Genomic DNA, 23,810 nt, shown 5'->3' with positions numbered 1-23,810 from the left:
TATTGTAATTCTTATGAAGTTTTTCTTTACCTTAAGTCTAAACTTTTCTCCCTACAACTTTCTTGCCATTGCACCTAGCTCCACCCTCTGGGGCTAAAAGGAATAGTATAATTTCCCTTCCCCTTGACCACCTTTTAAACACTTCAAGATTGCTAACATGTTTCCTTCCTTAGTCCTCTCTTTACATTGACCATGGAACAATATAAATGCAACACACTTCACCACAATACTTTGGAAGTGGTGTTGCCCAGAATTGAAGATAATATTCTGGAATGACAAGTACAGAATAAAGCAGGAACAATCATATAATTTGTTGAATGCTATGCCTCTCAATATAGTTAAAGATTCCATTAGTTTGTCTGGCTTACATAATCATATTGACTCACATGGTGGTTAAAGGGAGATAGTTTCAGTGTAAAGATAATGAGTTTGATTTTAGGACTATTTTATTTGAAGCAATGGTAAACTGACATGTAAGCCACAGCTTCTTAAACTTTTTTCACTTGCAACCCCCTAAGAAAATTTTACACAATCTTGAATATATAGATATATAAAATAGGTATAAATCAAACATTTACTGATAACATCATAATTTTATGACCTCCCCCATGAGGGTATGCAACCTCATATGGGGTCACAACCCACAGAAGAAGTTTTGATATAAGCATTTGGAAATAGAGAACTAGAGAATAAGAATTTGGGGTTGCATATAGGAGTTGTCTTACTAGAGGTAACAAATGAAGCTACCAGATTAAATGAGACCAGTAAAAGAGAAACAGAACAACAGAGGGCCCAAGACAATTTTTTACTCTATAAAACAAAAAAGTTTAGTACCATTTTAAGAAATAAATATTGGTATTAATTTTTTGACATGGATCCTTAGAAATTAAACTATAATAATGAATAATGAGGGCTGTTCTAGGCACTTCTTGGTGCCAAAGTAGGGAAGCCTTACTCAAAGTTTATCTATTATTTTGGATGCATTTTCTCACTCTCAATTCCTCTCACATAGTCCCAACATTATTTTTAGATGTGAAGGAGGTTTTGATTTTTAATTTCACAAATGGTTCTCGTGTGGCTTCATTTCTCCTTTTTGGTACCATAACTATAAATTCTGAGGCCCCTATTAAATCAGGTAGGACTAAAAATATACATGGCAAAATATATATGAATTCATACTTGTTACCATGTTCCCTTCCAATCTTTGTTCACAACTATTTATATTCCTAATTTCTCTGGCTACCTCACACTTATCTTTACTCCTCTCTTCCTCTCTCCACACCTACCTCTACAATTGTCCTACTTATCTCCTATGTTGGCTCCCCTTTTTCTTCTTGACACAGTCTTTTATCTGTCACTGGTCCTGAAGAATTTCTAAACATGGTAACTATGTTTCCAATTCCTTTAACCTGATTTGGATTCTTTGCTGAAAAGTATCAAACCAGATACTTCAAGAGATAATGAAAAGGGACTGTCATACTGTGGATCACAGATCAAGAAGAGTTGGAGATGGAACTATGCTCAAAAAGTTATCAAACTGTGTATACCCTTTGATCTAGCAGTGTTACTACTGGGCTTATATCCCAAAGAGATACTAAAGAAGGGAAAGGGACCTGTATGTGCACGAATGTTTGTGGCAGCCCTCTTTGTAGTGGCTAGAAACTGGAAACTGAATGGATGCCCATCAGTTGGAGAATGGCTGAATATGTGGTATATGAATATTATGGAATATTATTGTTCTGTAAGAAATGACCAACAGGATGATTTCAGAAAGGCCTGGAGAGACTTACACGAACTGATGCTGAGTGAAATGAGCAGGACCAGGAGATCATTATATACTTCAACAACAATACTATATGATGACCAGTTCTGATGGACCTGGCCCTCCTCAGCAAGGAGATCAACCAAATCATTTCCAATGGAGCAATAATGAACTGAACCAGCTACGCCCAGAGAAAGAACTCTGGGAGATGACTAAAAACCATTACATTGAACTCCCAATCCCTATATTTATGCCCACCTGCATTTTTGATTTCCTTCATAAGCTAATTGTACAATATTTCAGAGTCTGATTCTTTTTGTACAGCAAAATAACGGTTTGGTAATGTATATGACCTTATTGTGTATCTAATTTATATTTTAATATATTTAACATCTACTGGTCATCCTGCCATCTGGGGGAGGGGGGGGGGTAAGAGGTGAAAAACTGGAACAAGAGGTTTGGCAATTGTTAATGCTGTAAAGTTACCCATGCATATAACCTGTAAATAAAGGGCTATTAAATAAATAAATAAATCAGAGTTGGAGAGGACTGAATAAACAAACAACAACCATCTTCCTGGTATCTTGCTGGAGAAGTATGTCTGTGAAGGGAGTTTTCATCTAAGAGGCTTGTGCCTCTCATGTTGGTATAGTCATAGAATTAACAAATACAGATTATTTTGGCTGTAGGGGAATTCCCCTTTTTCTTACATTTCTTGCCAAAAGGCAAGTGGCTCTTGCTGGTCATGGCTAAGGATATGGATGAAAGAGGCAGATGCCTCAACAGCTTTCTGCATTCCCCACCTTTTGCCAAAACTTTACTTTGACATGCATCCTATTGCCCACATCCCTGCTGCTCTTCTGTGATCAGACATCTGCCTAAAAGATTACATGACTAATAGGCTTTAGGGTGACCACTGAAACCTGAGTCCTCTCTAAGACCCAAGTGATAAGAATGACCTCTTAGATCCTGGATAGAATCAAGGTAAGTGGAGCAGGAAGAACCCTGGGCCTGAGCTTGAGTTCCCGTTCTGGTATTTACTATTTCTGGGCAAGTCATGCTCTAGGTCTCAGTTTCCTCTTGTCAACTGGACTAGATGGTGTTTCAGGCCACTTTCAGCTCTGGACTTACGTGAATCTGACCATCTGGTACTCTGAGGATACAAGGACCTATTCAGATGCTATCAGAATTCCTTTCCATTCCTTCAGCAGCCCTCCTTCAAATTTTCTTTTGTAGGTCTTCAGATTCTTCTTCCCCCTAAAGCACTCTACCCCATCTTGTGTCTTTTTTCTCCTGAGGACTGGCAGATGGTACTCATTCAGTGGCCTTGAATTCACAGCTGGTATAGGTATAGACACACAGGTTGAGACACAGGTATAGACCCTTCCCTTCAAGATCCAACTGCAGAAACCCTAACATCTAGGAAACAGGACATTACTGGGAAATGAGATCACTAATGCCGAATTATCAGCATAAATGGTCTTTTCCTAAATTAGTACCTACCTTGAAAGACAGTATAATATTTAGAATAAAGAAGGATCAGAAAAATCAAGGGATACATCTTACCTTTGACATTTACCAGGACTTAGAACTAGAATATAGCAAGCACTTTGTGCTTCTTGCTACCAGCTCTGTGACCCTGGGCAAATCAGTTTGCTTCTCTGGGTTTGTTTCCCCATGCATAAAATGATGAACTAGACCGAATTAAAGATGTTTAAGGACTCTTAAAAATATGAAATCTATGATTCTATGATCCCTTTAATATGACTATAGACCATAATTCTATAGCTAGATAATGATAATATAAAACAACAGACAGATTTAGGCCGAGGTATGAGGAATCCAAATAGATGGATTTATTTTTGGGAAGGGCAAGCTTCATGGTTCAGATAATGTTGATAAGCAACTGCCTTGATCTGAATTCTCACTCTTCCACTTGTGTGATCTTGGACAAAACTGTTTTCCAGGTTTAAAATTATGATGTTAATGTCCCAGTTTTCAGACTACATGTTTTGCATGGCCTCAAAGTTTAAAATAGTTGGTTGTCTTTTTTTTTTTTTTTTTTTTTTTTACATTTTAAAATATATATTTGCTTTCTTTTTTAAAATTAAAAACTATTCTTATTTTGAAGGCATGAAAAACAAGTGAAGGGTCAGAGTTTACTCTGACTCTTGTTCTTGTAGGATCTAAATTCAAATTCCATCTGCCACATGAAGTCATGGTGATTCTGGACATGTTACTTAAGCTCTCTGTGGCCCAGTTTCCTCATTTACAAGATAAGAAAGTTGGTCTAGATGATATTTAAAATCTCTTATTATCTCTAAATCTGTGACCCTTTTAATTAGTTAATAAAGCTTCCCCCAGAGAGTCTTACATTTCAATAAGAGATTAAGAAGATTCTTTTAAAACAAGGAAATCAAATTCCTTCAAGAATGGGAGAAATTAATTTCTAACAGTGAAAATTTTCATTTACTTATGGGGACAAGTGGTAGAAAAGATTTGATAGACATGTTGCCCTGCTCAATTCCCTTAAAAACCATAAAACACCAGACTAGAAGATTTTCTAGTACCTTTTCAATTCTAGAATTTTCAGAAGTGGTTCAAGAGTTAAGTAATTTGGTCAATAACAATAGTTATTCACAGAACCAACACCATAACTAACACCATAACCTTTTACTACATTTCCCCTATTCAAACTATATGTAAAACTGCGCTCTGTCAAACATTTTATTTGGGTTAAGCCTTAAAAAAATTTTTTGTGCCATTTACTTTCACAAAGTCATTATTGTGATTCTCATTTCAGGAGAGTAATTTTTCCATACGTCAGGGTTATTTTTTCATCTTTTCATAAAAATTTAGTGTTTTAAAAAACATGAGTCTTACCTCATAAACATTAAAAATTTTACGTTTAGCAGTTATTAAAGCCCTATTTGCTAAGAAGCACATACAAAACTTGGGTGCATCTTGAACACAATCTAGGTATTCTGAAAGTAACAAGCAAACTTGCATCCCATCTGCTACTTCCCCTTTCATTCCCAAACTGAGCAAGGTTACCCAAGGCTAAGTTACATTATATAAAAACAAGTGATCCCAGAGATGGCAGGAAAAGGGATCTACATAATACTACTGTGGGGCTGAAATAATTATGGATCAGACGCCATAGACACCATTGAGATATGATGAGGAAGGAGGAAGAGATGAAGAGTTGGAAAGGTGGGTAAATTAGTGGGTTAGTAATCAAAGAAGTGCCTACAAGATTCAAAATTTATAATACCAGATTATTCTCAATCACATCCTGATACGAAGTGATACAAAATATTCTGTAGGGCAAAGATTAGGGAGAATTTTTTGCAATATTAGGGGTGGAGGGTGGAGAGGAAGAACTGTAATGAAAAGATTTTCTCTAGTTTGAAGACTTAGATGATTTTAGAAATAAGAGATTTAAGTAGCACTGGTCCCTTCTTAAAAATCAGTTGCTAAGAAGAATGTGATAATACAAGCAAGAGAGAAAGTAAAAGAATTGAACTAGGAAGCTCTTTCAATACATCCTGATTAGCATGCACACAGACAGCAAATGCTAATTAAACAATGAAGCCACCAGGCCTACAGGAAAAAGCTTAGTCTTTGTTACATTTTTTATTAACATTTGATGCATCATTCCTTAGTAAGAACAGTACCAGGACAGGGAGAAACAAGAGTTTTCTATTTGCCTAAAGTGAATTATTGCTTGTGTTCATGATTCATTATTTAAAGGGCTCATTTCAACATTGCACACTGAGAAAGCTCAAGACCAAAGAGCTCACTTTTATATACCACTTTGATTTACATATAACTTTTTATGGTGTAACTCAAAAATTGAGATGAGATGATAAAATATAGGAGAAACAGCAGGATATTTAAACTTAAGAGACTTCAATTTGAGCCCGAGGGCCTAACACACTACCAAGATATGTGACTGCCCAAAAACTGAATACCTCCAAATTTCAGTTGGCCCATTTGTAAAATGGAGATGATATCATAATACCTACTAGAAGGAAGGTAACTGGACCAGATGATTAATCAACAAGTGCTTATTAAGCACCTACTATGCTAAGCACTAGGGATATAGTACACAGAATTTTAAAAGCTACTTCTCACAATGAACTTATATTCTAATGGGGGAGGGAAGAGACTACAGGTGCATACATAAATATATGCAACAAAAATACAAGAGTGAATAAATACCTACATATGCGTGTGTGTGCGTGTGTGTGTGTGTGTGTGTGTGTGTGTGTGTACACACACAAAAAATGTATAGGAAATACAAAATAATTTGGGACAGAGGGAAACAAACAGCAGTTGAGTCTATCGGGAAGGATTTCAAACAAAAGATGATATATGAACTGCATTGTAAGGGATCAAAGAAATTTTATTAAGTGGAGGTAAATTCCAGGAAGAAGGATAGCATGTATAAAGTACCAAAGAAGGAGATGGAATATTGTATATGAACAACACAGAGAAAAGGCTCAGTTTGGCTGGACGCAGAGTGTGGAAGGAAAAGACAGGCTGGGACTAGATTGTATAGGGCTCTAAAAGCTAAATAGAGGAATTTATATTTATTCTAGAAGCAACAGGAAGTCACTAAAGTTCACAAGTCACACAGTCTAGTCTATGCTTAAGAAAAATCATTTGGTACTAGTGTATACAAATGAAGAGATTGGAAAAAAGATTAAGGAAGGATATCAATTTGGAAGCCATGGCAATGATCTAGATGAGATGTTGACAAAGGCCTAACCTAATATGAGTGGAGGAAAGGGGTTAGAGGTGAGAAATGTGATCAGGTAGAAAAAATTAATATTTGGCAAGTGATTGGATATGTGGCATGAGGAAGAGTGAGGAGTTCAGGATAATGCCAAGGTTATAAACCTGAGAAACTATCAGGATGATGGTGCTGTCTGAAAGAGGAAGCATTTGAGGGAAAAGATAATGAGTTTAAATATAATGGATGGTGTTATCAAGAAATGGCTATTGTGTAAAATCAAAAGTCATTAACATTTTAAAAAAAGAAAAATATAATTTGATAAAAGGAAAACCAAAAATTTAATTATTGCAGTGAATGTTAACATGATGACTTTGCTCATAAAATGGAAACAAGTTAAGCAATGAATTGGGAAATTCCTCTCAGCAATTTCCTGTGTAAAAGAAACATTGAAAACAGTCTCAGAAAGCTGCTGAGACACTAAGTAGTGAAGTAACATTCTCAGGTGCAACAGCCAGCATGTATAAGAGGCAGAAAAGTCTTCCTGATATTAAAGCTGATCCTTAATCCATGTTGCCTAATGCTGAAATAATACTAAGTGTGTACCCACATGTACATCCATACACAAAATAGCTAGCACTTAAATATTTGAATGTCAAGCAATATGAATTATACAAAAAGACTTAAGAATAAAACAATAAGTTTGGGTAAATAAGCAGAACAAAGAATAAGTCAGAGAAACAAATAACATTAAACCGAATGCTAAATAAAGAAAATAACATAAAGCTTGTAAGATAAAAACAAAGGAGCCTTTACAGGAAAATTTATAACTAACATATCAATATGAACAAATGAGAAAAAGATGAACTAAGTAGACAATTTTAAAAATCAAAGAGCAATATACTAGAGAATTCTTCCCCCAAAACACAAAAGTATACATTTTGAAAATGAAAAGAAAATCACAATATTTTAAACAAAATATCAAGATAATAAACAAAAGACACAGCTTTTTAAAAGTGTAATAGAACTGATGTAATTTTTTAAAGAAATAGAGGTAAACCAAATTACCAAGATCAAAAATGAAATAAAAAAATTTATAACAAGAGGAAGTTTACTCTTTCTAAGAAATATAATGCATAAAAAGATCAATCTGAGATTGACTATGAGAACACCTTTGATTTGTAGCTAAAATGTCAAAACAGGCAATAAATCATTGAATACTTGCTCATCTACATACAATGTATATCTAACTGGAAAGGCAGAAAAAATTCCATTAATAACTTATAAAATAAATTGTTAAGTATTGTAAATTAACTATTAATACTAATAGAAATGAAAGGGAAAACTCAAAGCATACTTTTATGCTGTTCATTTATACTGAGCTCTGAAATCCACAGTAAATTCACCTTCCTATTTATTTTTTTATTTAAAAGTACTAAAATCAAAATTAGATGTATTCTCTAAGATCACACCAACTTCTGGTTAAAAGGAGGTGGCCATAAGTAACCTAGGCGGCAAAAAGAAAGAAATCTTGAACTTTCCATCCCATTAAAAAAAAAATCCTACTTATCTGGCTCATTTTAAAAGATGGTCCAATCATTTTGGGAAACAGCTTGGAACTACAATCAAAAAGACTATAAATTTATGTATACCCTTTGACTCAGCAATATCACTATTAGGTCTGTATCTCAAGGAGATCAAAGAAAAATGAAAAGGACTTATATGTATAAAACTATTTATAGCAATTCTTTTTGTGGTAGCAAAAAAGAGATGCCCATCAATTAGGGAATAGATAAACAAGTTGTGATATATAATTTTAATGGAATATTATTGTACTAAGAAATGATGAGCAGGATACTCTCAGAAAAACCTGGAAAGACTTTTATGGACTGAAGCAAAGTGAAGTAACCTGAGACAGATCATTGTTACTATGTTACTATGTATGTAGTAAAAATGTTACTACATACATAGTAACAGTAATAATATATGAAAATCAGATCTAAATGCCAGCTATACAATGATCCAAGACAATTCCAAAGGACTCAAGATGAAAAATGCTATTCCCCCTCCAGAGAAAGAACTGATTAAATACGAATGCAAAGCAAAGCATACAGTTTTTCAATTTGTTTTTCACATTTTTTGTTCTGTTTTCTTTCACAACATTATTAGTATGAAATATGGTTTGCATAATTGCACATGTAGGATCTATATTAAACTATTTACCATTCTCAGGACGGGTAAGGAAAGGAACTCAAAATTTTAAAAAATGAGTGTTAAAAGTTATTTTTACATGCAATTGGGAAAAAAATTACTGAAATGTGGAAAAAAGGATATGAGGACAAAATAAATCAGTTCTATCTTCAAAGAGTTTACATTCTATCAATAGAAGTATTGTGTACAATATATAGGGATACAAAATACTTTTGAAGAGGAATACATTAGCAACTGGAAAAATCAGGAAACGGGCATTAAAAATAAGTTTGAATTGAGATTTGTAGGGAAGAAGGGTTCTAGGATAAAAAATGAAGGAAGAAAAAAGCAAAGTGGAAGAGCCAGAGTAGACACAAATATGGGAACATGCAATATCTCATCAAGTCATTTTGGCACGAATAAAGAACAGTAATTTGGAATGAGGTTGGCACCACGTTATAAAATGATATTATATTACATTATTATGTTATATTCCAGAAGTAATAAAGAGCTACTAAGTAGGGAAACTAGTCAAACCAGGTATGAAGTAATGAGGACTCAAACTAGAATAATGAGTAGAAAGACAGGAATGGAGGCTAGAGGCAAGGAAAGAAGCCTTTATTAAGTATCAACCATGTGCTATGAATATTCATGTATGGCTAATGATAATTCTCATCTTCTTTGTTTTTCAATTAATGAGGTACAAGATTTATTTGTTTCCACTTTGATATATTTCTTACCTTCAGATACCTCAAAACACTCACACTGTTTCAACCAATAAATCAATAATCATTTATTCAGTTTCTTCAAAATGCCAGGGGCAATATAGTGGATTTGCAAATGTTAAAAACAAACAAACAAAAAAAACTATTTCAATTCACAGAATTTGCAGTAAGCATTTACCAGATACTGTACAAGGAGATAAGGATAGAAAGGGAAAAAAAATCGTTCTTGCTCTTAAGAAACATATTTCATGGAGGAAAACAACATATGCAAAGATAGGTAGACACACACATATACATATACATGTGTATATATTAATTTGGAGGAAGGCTCTAGCAGTTTGGAATATCAGGAAGGTCCTCAGATAGTAAGTAGCATATGACCAACCTGTGAATGAAAATAGGAATTCTAAAAGATGAGAAAGGAAGATTGTTATGAATGAAATGCTAGTCTGTTTCCAAAAGTAAGTCGATAAGATCACCAAGAGGATATAGCAAGGAAAGAGAAGAGAGCATAAGCAGAACTCTGGAGTTCTAGATCAGTGAGATGAGGAAAATATTCAGAAATTTATGTAATATAAAATAATTTATAAATATAACTTGTGATATAAAAAATAAAGTATTTCATATCTAAGATGTTCTATATAGTTAATAAAATTTGATTATTAAAGCATAATTAAAAATAAAAACAATTGATTAAAAATAAAAATAAAAATATGAAAACAGGGACAATTTATGTACTCCACTAGAAACCTCAGAAAGTTCCCAGAGGATTGTGTGGATCCCCTTCTGCTAAACTTATGAAAGATCATAAATAAGGTGTAAAAGGGCTATGATCATCATTGGTGGGATCAAACACACTGATATGGTCATGTATCAATTTGATTAATTTCAGTAAATCTTTATTTGCTTCTCTGTATTCATCATAATCATCATCTCTTATAGTAGTATGCATATTTTCTTTAATCATCTGACAGTCAGCTCTGTTTACATAGTCTTCAGTTCTCTGATACTATAAAAAGTGCTCCTACAAAATATTTTGCTAATTGGGGCTTTCTTTACTTTTGCAAATGACCTCTTTGGGGACTATACCTACTATTGAAATCTATAAAGAAAATATATAAAAAGTATTTAGACCCAGAGTAACTCTGGAACTCCACAGTCTAGAAGACTAAGATAATACCATTAAAAGTGGAAATTAAGCTTACTCTTAAAGGAAAACATGGATTCTGGTAAAGAATAATAATAATAAAAGCAAACATTTAAATAACACTTAATGTATGGCAGGCACAGTACTCACAACAATTCTGAGAAGTGTTATTATCCCCATTTTGCAAGTGAGAAAACTGAGGTAAAAGACTTGAGGTAAAAGACTAGAGGTTAAAAGACTTGCACGAAGTTGCAAAGCTACTAAGTGTCTGAGACCAAATTTGAACTCAAGTCATCCTGACTCCAGGACCAGCATTCTAATTATTGTCCCATTTAGCTGCCTAGAGGATTCCAGGTATGATGCACAGACAAAGAAGTAGGAGATGGAACTTCTTATACATGTATTATCTTGCAAGTAAGTCAATTTGACTGAAACAAAGTACATAAGAAAAAAAAAACATGAATCTATCTAAAAACATAAGCTAAGATTCAAGTTATGAAAGGCCTGAAATGACAAAAAGGAGGAACTGGATACTAGGAGTTCATTGATACCATTAATATTCATTTGTGTAAATAACATTCTCTTTGGGGGAAATCTTTCCATTTAGTTTTTGACATTTGATCTTTAAAAAGAATTAAAAATCTTAATAGAGAAGTGGATATAAAAAATGTGAATAGTTTTCAAAAGAAGAAATACAAAGTATTTAAAAAACACTTGAAATATGTTCAAAATCAGGGAAAATAAAAAAATACTATGTAAAGAATCCTATAGTAGCACTTCACAATTTGGTATTATGAAGGGGAAATACCTAAATTGTTCATTCCCTTTGAACTAATGATTATACTGATTTTATAACTCAAGAAAATTGCATGTAAGAAAAAAAAAGCAATATTCTTCATAATATTATTAGTAACAGTAAAAATGTAAATAGTGACCAAACAGTGATGAAGAAATATATGAAGGAATATTATTATGACATAAGAAACAATAAAATATGATAATCATAAATGAAAAGTTTAAAACGCAAAAAACAATTTAGACTACTATCTTTGGACAATAAAGGTACTTGCTGATCAAGCATATGCTTGGCCTTTCTTATATACAGAAAACCACTAAAATTGTATGTAAACTATTGTACTTATATCATTTTGTTAAACTCTTTTAGAGATTGTACACCGTGAATGGGTGGTATTTGTATGATATGTTGAAATAAATTTTAATTAATAAAAATAAACATTTTAAAATACAAACTTCTATTAGTATATTTCCTGTCTTCAGTTCCCACCAGTCTACTAAAATTGCTATTTCCATGTCATTTTCTAATATCAAAAATAATAAACTCTTCCCAGTAATCAGTATCTTTCACTTATCTACATCTGATGTTCTTAACTTACCCTCTTTCAAAATGATATTTTTCTCCCATGGCTTCTGTGACTTTTTTCTTTTCTTGGTTCCCTCCCCCCACATACCTTTTTTTAAAAACTTAATCTTAGTCCTCTTCACCTTCTTTTTTCTCATCCCATTCCCTAAGTATTGTCATTTCCTAAGTGTCCATGACACTATTCCAAGCTTTATCTACTGGAAATATCACCTAATCTCATTACCTCCTGATAGTGTTGGGACACAATTTTATCTCTGTTATTCTGAATTCCAGTTTCACATTTCCATCTGTGTAATGGATAAATTAACCTGGATGTATCCCTTAAAATGACAATGTCCCAGACCAAATTTAAGTTCCTTTCAAAACCCAAGAAGATTATTAAAGAAGCATACAAATGTATCAAAGATCTTTCTTACCACAAGATGATGACTTTTTGTCTACGATTGTTACTTGTCTGGTTTGATTACGTAGTCTTTCGTCTGTGTTCTCTACCAGGTTAGCAAGATCATCAATTATCTCTAGAGGGGAAAAAACACAAAATGAGGCATTAATAATTCATAATTATTTGTTCTGTAGCACCATACTTCTTTGGCAATTCTTCCTAATAACAAAATCCTCTGAAAAGAAAAATAAAATTTCTGCTTTCTCTGACACAAAACAGATTTTTATAATATTCATGGCCATATATGAAACCCACTCAATGGAATTTTTTTCACTGAAAGATAAAAAGAAATTCATAATAACTGAAAAGATAACTGAAAATATTTTGAAACACATGAGAATCACAAAGGTACTTACTTGTTCTAGGATTTTCTCTGTTTAACTAAGTAGTACAGGTTTAAAATTGTTAACTGAAATTTCTACAAATGAAATGTAGAGATACATATACAATTTAACTATAAATAGAACATACAAAAAAGTAAGTACTTGCCAAGGAGTTCCATTAAAAAGAGTGATAAATTTGAGATTGCCAAGTTTCTCACATGATCTTCAAATTAAACAACAATGCAAAGATCAAAGAAAAAAATACAACAAATGTTTGCCAAGAAAAATAAGGAAAAAAAGTATTAATTGTCCAAGATGAGCTCAAAATGGTTATGAGACCTAGACAGAAAGAGGAAAATTTCAAGAAAATCAAAAGAACATGGAACAAATTACTTTATCAGATTTATGGAAAGGCAAATAATTTAGAAATAAATAAGAGACAGCAAATTTTTGTTACCTTAAATTAAAAGGGTTTTGTACAAATACAACAAATGCAATCAAAATCAAAAGAAAACAAAATTGGGTGGAAATTATTATAGACAGTTTGGATAAAAGTCTCATATTAAAATTATATAAAGAATTGTTGTCAAGTCAATAAGAATATAAAATCATTCCCTAATTGATAAATGGTCAAAGAATATGACCAGGGTGTTTTCCAATTAAGAAATAAAGCCAATTAATAGTCAAATGAAAAAAATGGTCTAGATTATTACTGATTGGAGGAATGCAAATTAAAACAGCCTTAACATATCATTTTGCATCCATAAAATTAGCTAAATGATTAAAGGGTAAAAGAACAAATGTTGGGCCATTATATTGCTAAGAAGAGCTAAGTTGATCATCACACAATTTTGCTTTTACTGTATACAATGTTATCCTAGTTCTGCTCAGTTCATTCAGCATCAGTTTATGCAAATCTTACCAGGTTTTTCTGAAATCAGTCTGTTCATCATTTCTTATAAAATATTAATATTCCATTACTTTCATATATCATAATTTATTCAACCATTTCCCAAGTGATGGACATCTATTCATTTTCCAATTCTTTGCCACCAACAATGCATTTTATGTCCCAGTTTTTCCATATTCCCTCCAAAATTTATCATTTTCTTTTTCTGTCAACTTAAACAATGTGTTGGTGTAAGGTATTACCTCAGAGTTGTTTTAATGTGCAATTCTTTAATCAGTATCTTCCTGTTCCTTCAACAATTTGGATGCTATATTTGGTATATATATGTTCAGTATTGATATTACTCAATTATCTATGGTTCCTGTTTATGGATTTTCCCTGTTTATCTTTTTAAATTAAACATATTTTGGTTTTTTATTTGAGATAATGATTACAAGATCTGCCCTTTTTCACTTTAGCTGAAGCCAATAAATTCTGCTTCAGTTCTTTACTTTTAGTTTGTTTCTGTTTCAAGTGTGCTACTTTTAAACAACATACTGTTGAATTCTACTTTCTAATCCATTATGCTCTTCACATCCATTTAATGGATGACTTCATTCCATTCACATTCACAGTTATGTGTATTTCCTTCCATATCTCCCCACCCCCTTTATCCTTTCTCTTTTTACACTGTTCCTTCTCAAAAGCCTGTTTTGCTTCTGATCATTGTCTCCCTTAATCTGTCCTCCTATTTAATACCTCTCCCATCTCCCACCCATTTTCCCTTTTACTTTCCTGTTGGGTAAGATAGATTTCTATACCCAACTGAGTATGAATTAGTTCTTTCTCTCTCTGAAACAATTCCAATGAGAGTGAGGTTCAGACATAGTCAATGATCCCAACCCCACATTTTCCACTTAAATGTAAAAGCTTTTCCTTGCACACTTCTTTTATGAAATACTATTCCTCATTTTGCCTCTTCCTTCCCCCTTCTCCCAGGGAATTCCCCCCTTTTCTCATACTTTAATGTAATTTGGCTGTATCATTTTCATTTTAAAATCACTATCAGGAGCTAATTAGTGGATTCTTTTGGTTTCTATTTTGTCCTCTGGTTCTAGGATATTAGAACAGTTTTTCTTATTTAAATTTTATTTTTTTATTATACTTTTTATTTATACGATATATGCATAGGTAATTTTTCAGCATTGACAACTGCAAAACCTTCTGTTCCAACTTTTATCCTCCTTGCCCCCCACGTCCCCCAAATTTCAGGTAGACCAATAAATGTTAAATATGTTAAAGTATATGTTAAATACAATATAGTTTTTTATTTTGCTGCACAAGAAGAATCAGACTTTGAAATAATGTAAAATTAACCTGAAAAGGAAATCAAAAATGCAAGCAGACAAAAACAGAGGGATAGGAAATGCTATGTAGTGGTTCACCCTCGTTTTGTTCAACCCAGAGTTCTTTAACCCCTGGGTATAGCTGGTTCTATTCATTATTAAACAAATGGAACTGATTTGGTTCATCTCATTGTTGAACAGAGCTATGTCCATCAGAATTGATCATCATACAGTATTATTGTTGAAGTTTATAATGATCTCCCGGGTCCTTTTCATTTCACTCAGCATTAGTTCATTAGTCTTTCCAGGCCTTTCTGAAATCATCCTGCTGGTCATTTCTTACAAAACAATAATATTCCATAACATTCATATATCACAATTTATTTAGCCATTCTCCAACTGATAGGCATCCACTGGATTTCCAGTTTATACCCATTACAAAGATGGCTGCCACAAACATATTTGTACATGGAGGTCCCTTTCCCTTCATTAAGATGTCTGTGGAATATAAGCCTAGTAGTAACTCTGCTGGATCAAAGGGTATGCAGTTTGACAACTTTTTGAGGATAGTTCTGAAGAGCATTCTCTCCAGAATGGCTGGATGTATTCACAATTCCACCAACAATGTATCAGTGTCCCACTTTTCCCACATCCCCTGCAGCGTTTCATATTATTTTTCCCTGTTTTCATTCTAGCCAATCTCACAGATATGTAGTGGTATCTCATAAGAGTTGTGTTAATTTGCATTTCTCTGACTTGGAGCATCTTTTCACTTGGCTAGAAATAGTTTCAATTTCTCCTGAGAATTGTCTGTTCATCCTTTAACCATTTATCAATTGGAGAATGGCTTTATTTCTTATAAATTAAAGTCAATTCTCTATATATTTTGGAAATGAAGCCTTTATCAGAATCTTTGACCTTAAAAAACATTTTTTTTTTTGGTCCTTAATAACTTCTTTTTTTTATTTTTTAATTTGTAATAGCTTTTTATTTACAAGTTATATGCATGGGTAATTTTACATCATTGACAAATGCCAACCTTTGGTTCCAATTTTTCCCCTCCTTTCCCCACTCCCTCCCCTAGATGGCAGGATGACCAATACATGTTAAATATAATAAAGTATAAATTAAATACAAAATAAGTATATGTGTCCAAACTGTTATTTTGCTGTACAAAAAGAATCAGACTCTGAAATATTATACAATTAGCCTGTGAAGGAAACCAAAAAATGCAGGTGGGCAAAAATATAGGGATTGGGAATTCAATGTAATGGTTCTTAAGTCATTTCCCAGAGTTCTTTCGCTAGTTGTAGCTGGTTCAGTTCATTACTGACTGCTCCATTAGAACTGATTTGGTTCATCTCACTGCTGAAGATGGCCAGGTCCATCAGAATTGATCATCATACAGTATTGTTGTTGAAGTATATAATGATCTCCTAGTCCTGCTCATTTCACTCACCATCAGTTCGTGTAAGTCTCTCCAGGCCTTTCTGAAATCATCCTGTTGGTCATTTCTTACAGAACAATAATATTCCATAATATTCATATCCCACAGTTTATTTAGCCATTCTCCAATTGATGGTCATCTACTCAGTTTCCAGTTTCTGGCCAATACAAAGAGGGCTGCCACAGACATTCTTGCACAACAGGTCCCTTTCCTTTCTTTAAATCTCTTTGAGATATAAGCCCAGTAGAAACACTGCTGGATCAAAGGGTATGCACAGTTTGATAACTTTTTAAGCATAGTTCCAAATTGATCTCCAGAATGGCTGGATGTATTCACAATTCCACCAACAATGCATCAGTGTCCCTCTTTCCCGCATCCCTTCCAACATTCCGCATTATCTTTCCCTGTCATTCTAGCCAGTCTGACAGGTGTGTAGTGGTATCTCAGAGTTGTCTTAATTTGCATTTCTCTGATTAATAATGGCTTGGAGCATCTTTTCATATGGCTAGAAATAATTTCAATTTCTTCATCTGAGAATTGTCTGTTCATATCCTTTGACCATTGAACAACTGGAGAATGGCTTGATTTCTTATAAATCACAGTCAATTGTCTATATATTTTGGAAATGAGGCCTTTATCAGAACGTTTGACTGTAAAAATGTTTTCCCAGTTTATTGCTTCCCTTCTAATCTTGTCTACATTGATTTTGTTTGTACAAAAACTTTTCAATTTGATGTAATCACTTTCTATTTTGTGATCAATAATGATCTCTAGTTCTTCCTTGGTCACGATTCCTTCCTCCTCCACAAGTCTGAGAGGTAAACTATCCTATGTTCTTTTAATGTATTCATAATCTTCTTCTTTATCTAGGGATCATGCATCCATTTTAACCTTATCTTGGTGTACAGTGTTAATTATGGGTCAATGCCTGGTTTTTCCCATACTAATTTCCAATTTTCCCAGAAGTTTTTGTCTTATCCCAAAGGCTGGGGTATTTGGGTTTGTCAAACACTAGATTATTAAGTTATTGACTATTTTGTCCTGTGAACCTAACCTATTCCATTGATCAACTGGTCTATTTCTTACCCAATACCAAATGATTTTGGTGACCCCTGCTTTATAATATAGTTTTAGATCTGGTACAGCTAGGCCACCTTCATTTTATTATTTTTTTCCATCAGTTCCCTTGAAAGTCTTGACCTTTTGTCCTTCCAGCTGAATTTTGTTGTTACTTTTTCTAGGTCATTAAAATACTTTTTTGGGAGTCTGATTGATATAGCACTAAATAAATAGATTAGTTTAGGTAGTATTTTCATCTTTATTATATTTGCTCGACCTATCCAAGAGCACTTAATATTTTTTCCCATTGATTAGATATGACTTTATTTTGTGTGGAAAGTGTTTTGTAGTTTTGCTCATAGAGTTTCGGACTTTCCCTTGGCAGACAAATTCCCAAATATTTTATACTATCGGCACTTACTTTAAATGGAATTTCTTTTTGTAACTCTGAACTGTTGAATTTTGTTACTAATATATAAGAATGCTGATGATTTATATGGGTTTATTTTGTATCCAGCAACTTTGCTAAAGGTGTGGATTGTTTCTAATAGCTTTTTAGTAGAATCTCTGGAGTTCTCCAAGTATACCATAATATCATCTGCAAAGAGTGATAATTTGGGTTCCTCATTACCTACTCTAATTCTTTTAATCTCCTTCTCAACTCTTATTGCTGAAGCTAGCATTTCTACTATAATATTGAGGAGTAATGGTGATAGTAGGCAACCTTGTTTCACTTCTGATCTTATTAGGAATGGTTACAGTTTATCCCCATTACATATGATGCTTACTGATGGTTTTAAATAGATGCTACTGATTATTTTAAGTCGATTTATTTCTATATTCTCAAGTGTTTTTAATAGGAATAGATGTTGGATTTTATCATATACTTTTTCTGCATCTATTGAGATGATCATATGTTTTTGTTAATTTGGTTATTAATATATAGTCAATTATGCTGCTAGTTTTCCTAATATTGAACCAGCCCTGCATTCCTGGTATAAATCCTACTTGGTCATGGTGTATTATACTGGGGATGACTTTCTATAATCTTTTTGCTAATATTTTATTTAAGGTTTTAGCATCAATATTCATTAGGGAGACTGATCTATAATTTTCTTTCTCTGTTTTCAACCTACTTGGTTTAGGTATCAGTACCATGTCTGTGTCATAAAAGGAATTTGGTAGGACTTTTTCATTCCCTATTTTTTTTCAACTAGTTTATATAGCATTGGGGCTAGTTGTTCTTTAAATGTTTGGTAGAATTCACATCTAAATCCATCTGGTCTTGTGGATTTTTTCTTAGGGAGTTGATTAATAGCTTGTTCTATTTCTTTTTCTGAAATGGGAGTATTTAAGCAATTTACTTCCTCCTCTATTAATCTGGGAAGCCTATATTTTTGGAGGTAGTCATCCATTTCACTTAGGTATCAAATTTATTAGCATGAAATTGGGCAAAATTCTTAATTATTGCTCTAATTTCCTCTTCATTGGTAGAAAGTTCTCCCCCCCCCCTTTTTTTTTTTTTTTTGCCATGGAAATTCCTTTTTCTTAAATAACGTTTTATTGCCAGAACTCATGCCAGGGTAATTTTTTACAACATTATCCCTTACACTCACTTCTGTTCCAATTTTTCCCCTTCCTCTCTCCACCTCCTCCCCCAGATGGCAAGCACTCCTATACTTACATATACATAAATATGTTACACCATATCCTAGATACAATATATGTGTGTAGAACCGAACAGTTCACTTCTTGTACAGGGAGAATTGGATTCAGAAGGTAAAAATAACCCAGGAAGAAAAACAAAATGCAAACAGTTTACATTCATTTTCCAATGTTCCTTCTTTGGGTGTAGCTGCTTTTGTCCATCATTGATCAATTGAAACTGAGTTAGATCTCTTTCTCAAAGAAATCCACTTCCATCAGAATACATCCTCATACAGTATTGTTGTTGAAGTATATAATGATCTCAGGGTTCTGCTCATTTCACTTGGCATCAGTTCATGTAAGTCTCTCCAAGCCTCTCTGTATTCATCCTGCTGGTCATTTCTTACAGAACAATAATATTCCATAACATTCATATACCACAATTTACCTAACCATTCTCCAATTGATGGGCATTCATTCATTTTCCACTTTCTAGCCACTACAAACAGGGCTGTCACAAACATTTTGGCACATACAGGTCCCTTTCCCTTCTTCGGTATCTCTTTGGGGTATAAGCCCAGTAGTAGCACTGCTGGATCAAAAGGTATGCACAGTTTGATAACTTTTGGGTATAATTCCAGATTGCTCTCCAGAATAGTTGGATTCGTTCACAATTCCACCAACAATGCATCAGTGTTCCAGTTTTCCCGCATCCCCTCCAACATTCATGATCATTTTATCCTGTCATCTTAGCCAATCTGACAAGTGTGTAGTGGTATCTCAGAGTTGTTTTAATTTGCATTTCTCTGATCAATATGATTTGGAACACTCTTTCATATGAGTGGAAATAGTTTCAATTTCATCATCTGAAAATTGTCTGTTCATATCTTTTGACCACTTATTAATTGGAGAATGGCTTGATTTCTTATAAATTAGAGTCAGTTCTCTATATATTTTGGAAATGAGGCCTTTATCAGAACCTTTAATTGTGAAGATGTTTTCCCAGTTTGTTGCTTCCCTTAGTTTTGTTTGTACAAAAGGCTTTTTAATTTGATGTAATCAAAACGTTCTATTTTGTGATCAATAATGGTCTCTAGTTCATGTTTGGTCACAAATTTATTCCTCCTCCACAAGTTGAAAGATAAACTATCCCATGTTCATCTAACTTATTTATAATCTCATTCTTTATGCCTAAATCATGGACCCATTTTGATCTTATCTTGGTATACGGTGTTAAATGTGGGTCCATGCCTAATTTCTGCCAAAGCAATTTCCAGTTATCCCAGCAGTTTTTGTCAAATAATAAATTCTTATCCCAAAAGTTAGGATCTTTGGGTTTGTCAAACACTAGAATGCTATAGTTGACTATTTTGTCTTGTGAACCTAACCTATTCCACTGATCAACTAATCTATTTCTTAGCCAATACCAAATGGTTTTGGTGACTGCTGCTTTATAATATAGTTTTAGATCAGGTACAGCTAAGCCACCTTCATTTAATTTTTTTTTTCATTAATTCCCTTGAGATTCTCGACCTTTTCTTCTTCCATATGAATTTTGTTTTTATTTTTTCTAGATCATTAAAATATTTTCTTGGGAGTCTGATTGATATAGCACTAAATAAATAGATTAGGGACAAAAAGATTGTCATTCGCTCGGCCTATACAAGAGCATTTAATATTTTTCCAATTATTTAAGTCTGACTTTATTTGTGTGGAAAGTTTTTTCTAATTTTGCTCATGTAATTCCTGACTTTCCTTTGGTAGATAGATTCCCAAATATTTTATGCTGTTGACAGTTATTTTGAATGGAATTTCTCTTTGTATCTCTTGTTGTTGGATTTTGTGGGTGATGTATAAAAATGCTGAGGATTTATGGGGATTTATTTTGTATCCTGCAACTTTGCTAAAGTTATGAATTATTTTGAATAGCTTTTTTAGTAGAATCTCTGGAATTCTCTAAGTATACCATCATATCATCTGCAAAGAGTGATAGTTTGTTTATTTTACTGCCTACTCTAATTCCGTTAATCTCTTTCTTGACTCTTATTGCCAAAGCTAGCATTTCTAGTACAATATTGAATATAATGGTGATAGTAGGCAACCTTGCTTCACTCCAGATCTCAGTGGGAAAGGTTCCAGTTTTTCCCCATTGTATATGATGCTTACTGACGGTTTTAAATATTTGCTCCTGACTATTTTCAGGAAAATTCCATTTATTCCTATACTCTTCTCAAGTGTTTTTATTAGGAATGGATGTTGGATTTTATCATATGCTTTTTCTGCATCTATTGAGATGATCATATGGTTTTTGTTAGTTTGGTTATTGATATACTCAATTATGCTAATAGTTTTCCTAATATTGAACCAGCTCTACATTCCTAGTATAAATCCTACTTGGTCATAGTGTATTATCCTGGGAATGATTTTCTGTAATCTTTTTGCTAATATTTTATTTAAGATTTTAGCATCAATATTCATTAGGAAGACCGGTCTATAATTTTCTTTCTCGGTTTTCAATCTACCTGGTTTAGGTATCAGCACAATATCTGTGTCGTAAAAGGAGTTTGGTAGCACTCCTTCAATACCCATTTTTTCAAATAGTTTATATAGCATTGGAGTTAACTGTTCTTTAAATGTTTGGTAGAATTCACATCTAGTCCTGGGGATTTTTTCTTAGGGAGTTGGTTAATAGCTTGTCCTATTTCCTTTTCTAAAATGGGACTATTTAGGATATTTACTTCTTACTCTGTTAATCTGAGCAAGCTATATTTTTGAAGCTATTCTTCCATTTCATTTAAGTTGTCAAATTTATTGGCATAAAGTTGGGCAAAGCAACTCCTAATTATTGCTCTAATTTCCTCTTCATTAGTGGCGAGTTCTCCCTTTTCATTTTTAAGACTAACAATTTGATTTTCCTCTTTCCTTTATTTAATCAGATTTACTAAGGGTTTTGTCTATTTTGTTGGTTTTTTTCATAGAACCAACTCTGAGTTTTATTAATTAATTCAATAGATTTTTACTTTCAATTTTATTGATCTCTCCTTTTATTTTTAGAATTTCAAGTTTAGTGTTTGATTGAGGGTTTTTAATTTGTTCCTTTTCTATCATTTTTAGTTGCAAGCCCAATTCATTGACCTTCTCTTTCTCTATTTTATGCAAGTAGGCCTCTAGAGATATGAAATTTCCCCTTATCACCACTTTGGTTGCATCCCACACATTTTGGTATGAAGTCTCATTATTGTCATTTTCTTGGGTGAAGTTATTAATTATGTCTACGATTTGCTGTTTCACCCAATCATTCTTAATATGAGATTATTTAGTTTCCAATTATTTTTTTGGTCTATTTTCCCCTGGTTTTTTGTTGAATCTAATTTTCATTGCATCGTGGTCTGAAAAGGATGCATTTCTGCCTTACTGCATTTGCATTTTAGGTTTTTATGTCCTAATATATGGTTAATTTTTGTATAGGTTCCATGAACTGCTGCTGAGAATAAAGTGTATTCCTTTCTGTCTCCATTTAGTTTTCTCCAGAGATCTATCATATCTAACTTTTACAGTACACCTCTTTGACTTCTTTCTTATTTATTTTGTGGTTTATCTAATTCTGAGAATGCAAGGTTGAGATCTCTCACTATTATAGTTTTGCTGTCTATTTCTTCTTGTAGCTCTCTTAATTTCTCTTTTAAGAATTTACATGCTACACCACTTGGTGCATATATGTTTAATATTGATATTGCTTCATTATCTATGTTACCCTTTAGCAAGATATAGTGCCCTTCTGTATCTCTTTTAATTAGATCAATTTTTGCTTTTGCTTGATCTGAGATCAGGATGGCTTGGCTACCCCTGCTTTTTTTACTTCACCGGAAGCATAGTAGATTATGCTCCAACCTTTTACCTTTACTCTGTATGTATCTCCCTGCTTCAGGTGTGTTTCCTGTAAACAACATGTTGTAGAATTCTGGCTTTTAATCCATTCTGCTAACTGAGTTTTTCCTGTTCACATTTATGGTTAAAATTACCAATTCTGTGTTACTTGCCATCTTGTTAACCCCTATTTATGCTTTTCTCCCTTCCTTCTTCATTACTCTCCTCCCCAGAATTAAACTTGTGAGCACCACTTGCTTCTCATAGCCCTCTTTTTTTAGTATCCCTCTCCCCTTCTCACTTTTCAATGAGGTGGGAGAAGTTTCACCATAAATTGAATATGTTTGAAATTTTTCTCTTAAAGCCAATTCTGATGACAGTAAGATTCATCCCCCTCCATTCTTTCTCTCAGATATAATAGGTTTCTTTTGCCTCTTTGTGAAATGTACTACCCCCACTTTACCCTTTTTCTGGTATAATGATGTCCTTTCCACCTCTAGTTTCTAAAACAAGGCATACATGCATTCTTTATACAGCTTTATAGCAGAAATATAGTTCCCAAGATTTCTTTTTACCTTTTTAGGTTTCTCTTGAGTATTACATTTGTAGATCAAACTTTTTGTTAAGTTCTGGCTTTTTCATCAAAAATAGGTGAAATTCCCTTATTTCGTTGAATGTCCATCTTCTTCCCTGGAAAAAGATACTCATTCTGGCTGGGTAAGTTATTTTTGGTTGCATACCAAATCCCTTAGCCTTTTGGAACATTATATTCCAGGCCCTTTGATCTCTTAATGTGGACGCTGCTAGATCCTAGGTAATCCTTATTGTGGCTGCTCTATATTTGAAT

At 33.3% G+C, this 23,810-nt stretch overlaps 1 protein-coding gene across 5 annotated transcripts in view; it reads right to left on the bottom strand.

The window, feature by feature from the left end:
• Positions 1-23,810, bottom strand: part of STX8 (syntaxin 8) — a 270,898-nt gene that overhangs the window by 104,976 nt on the left and 142,112 nt on the right. For all 5 annotated transcript variants that reach the window (XR_004233765.1, XM_031965509.1, XM_031965510.1 and 2 more), the window contains exon 7: positions 12,360-12,461. Coding sequence is in view for 4 of the 5 variants with exons in the window: in XM_031965509.1 (XP_031821369.1) it covers positions 12,360-12,461 (102 nt within the window). In the remaining variant the exon portion in view is untranslated. The remainder of the gene's footprint in view (positions 1-12,359; positions 12,462-23,810) is intronic.

The sequence above is a fragment of the Sarcophilus harrisii genome, chromosome 4 (assembly GCF_902635505.1).
Source record: "Sarcophilus harrisii chromosome 4, mSarHar1.11, whole genome shotgun sequence".
Classification (NCBI taxonomy): Eukaryota; Metazoa; Chordata; class Mammalia; order Dasyuromorphia; family Dasyuridae; genus Sarcophilus; species Sarcophilus harrisii.
This window is presented reverse-complemented; position numbering and strand designations above follow the sequence as displayed.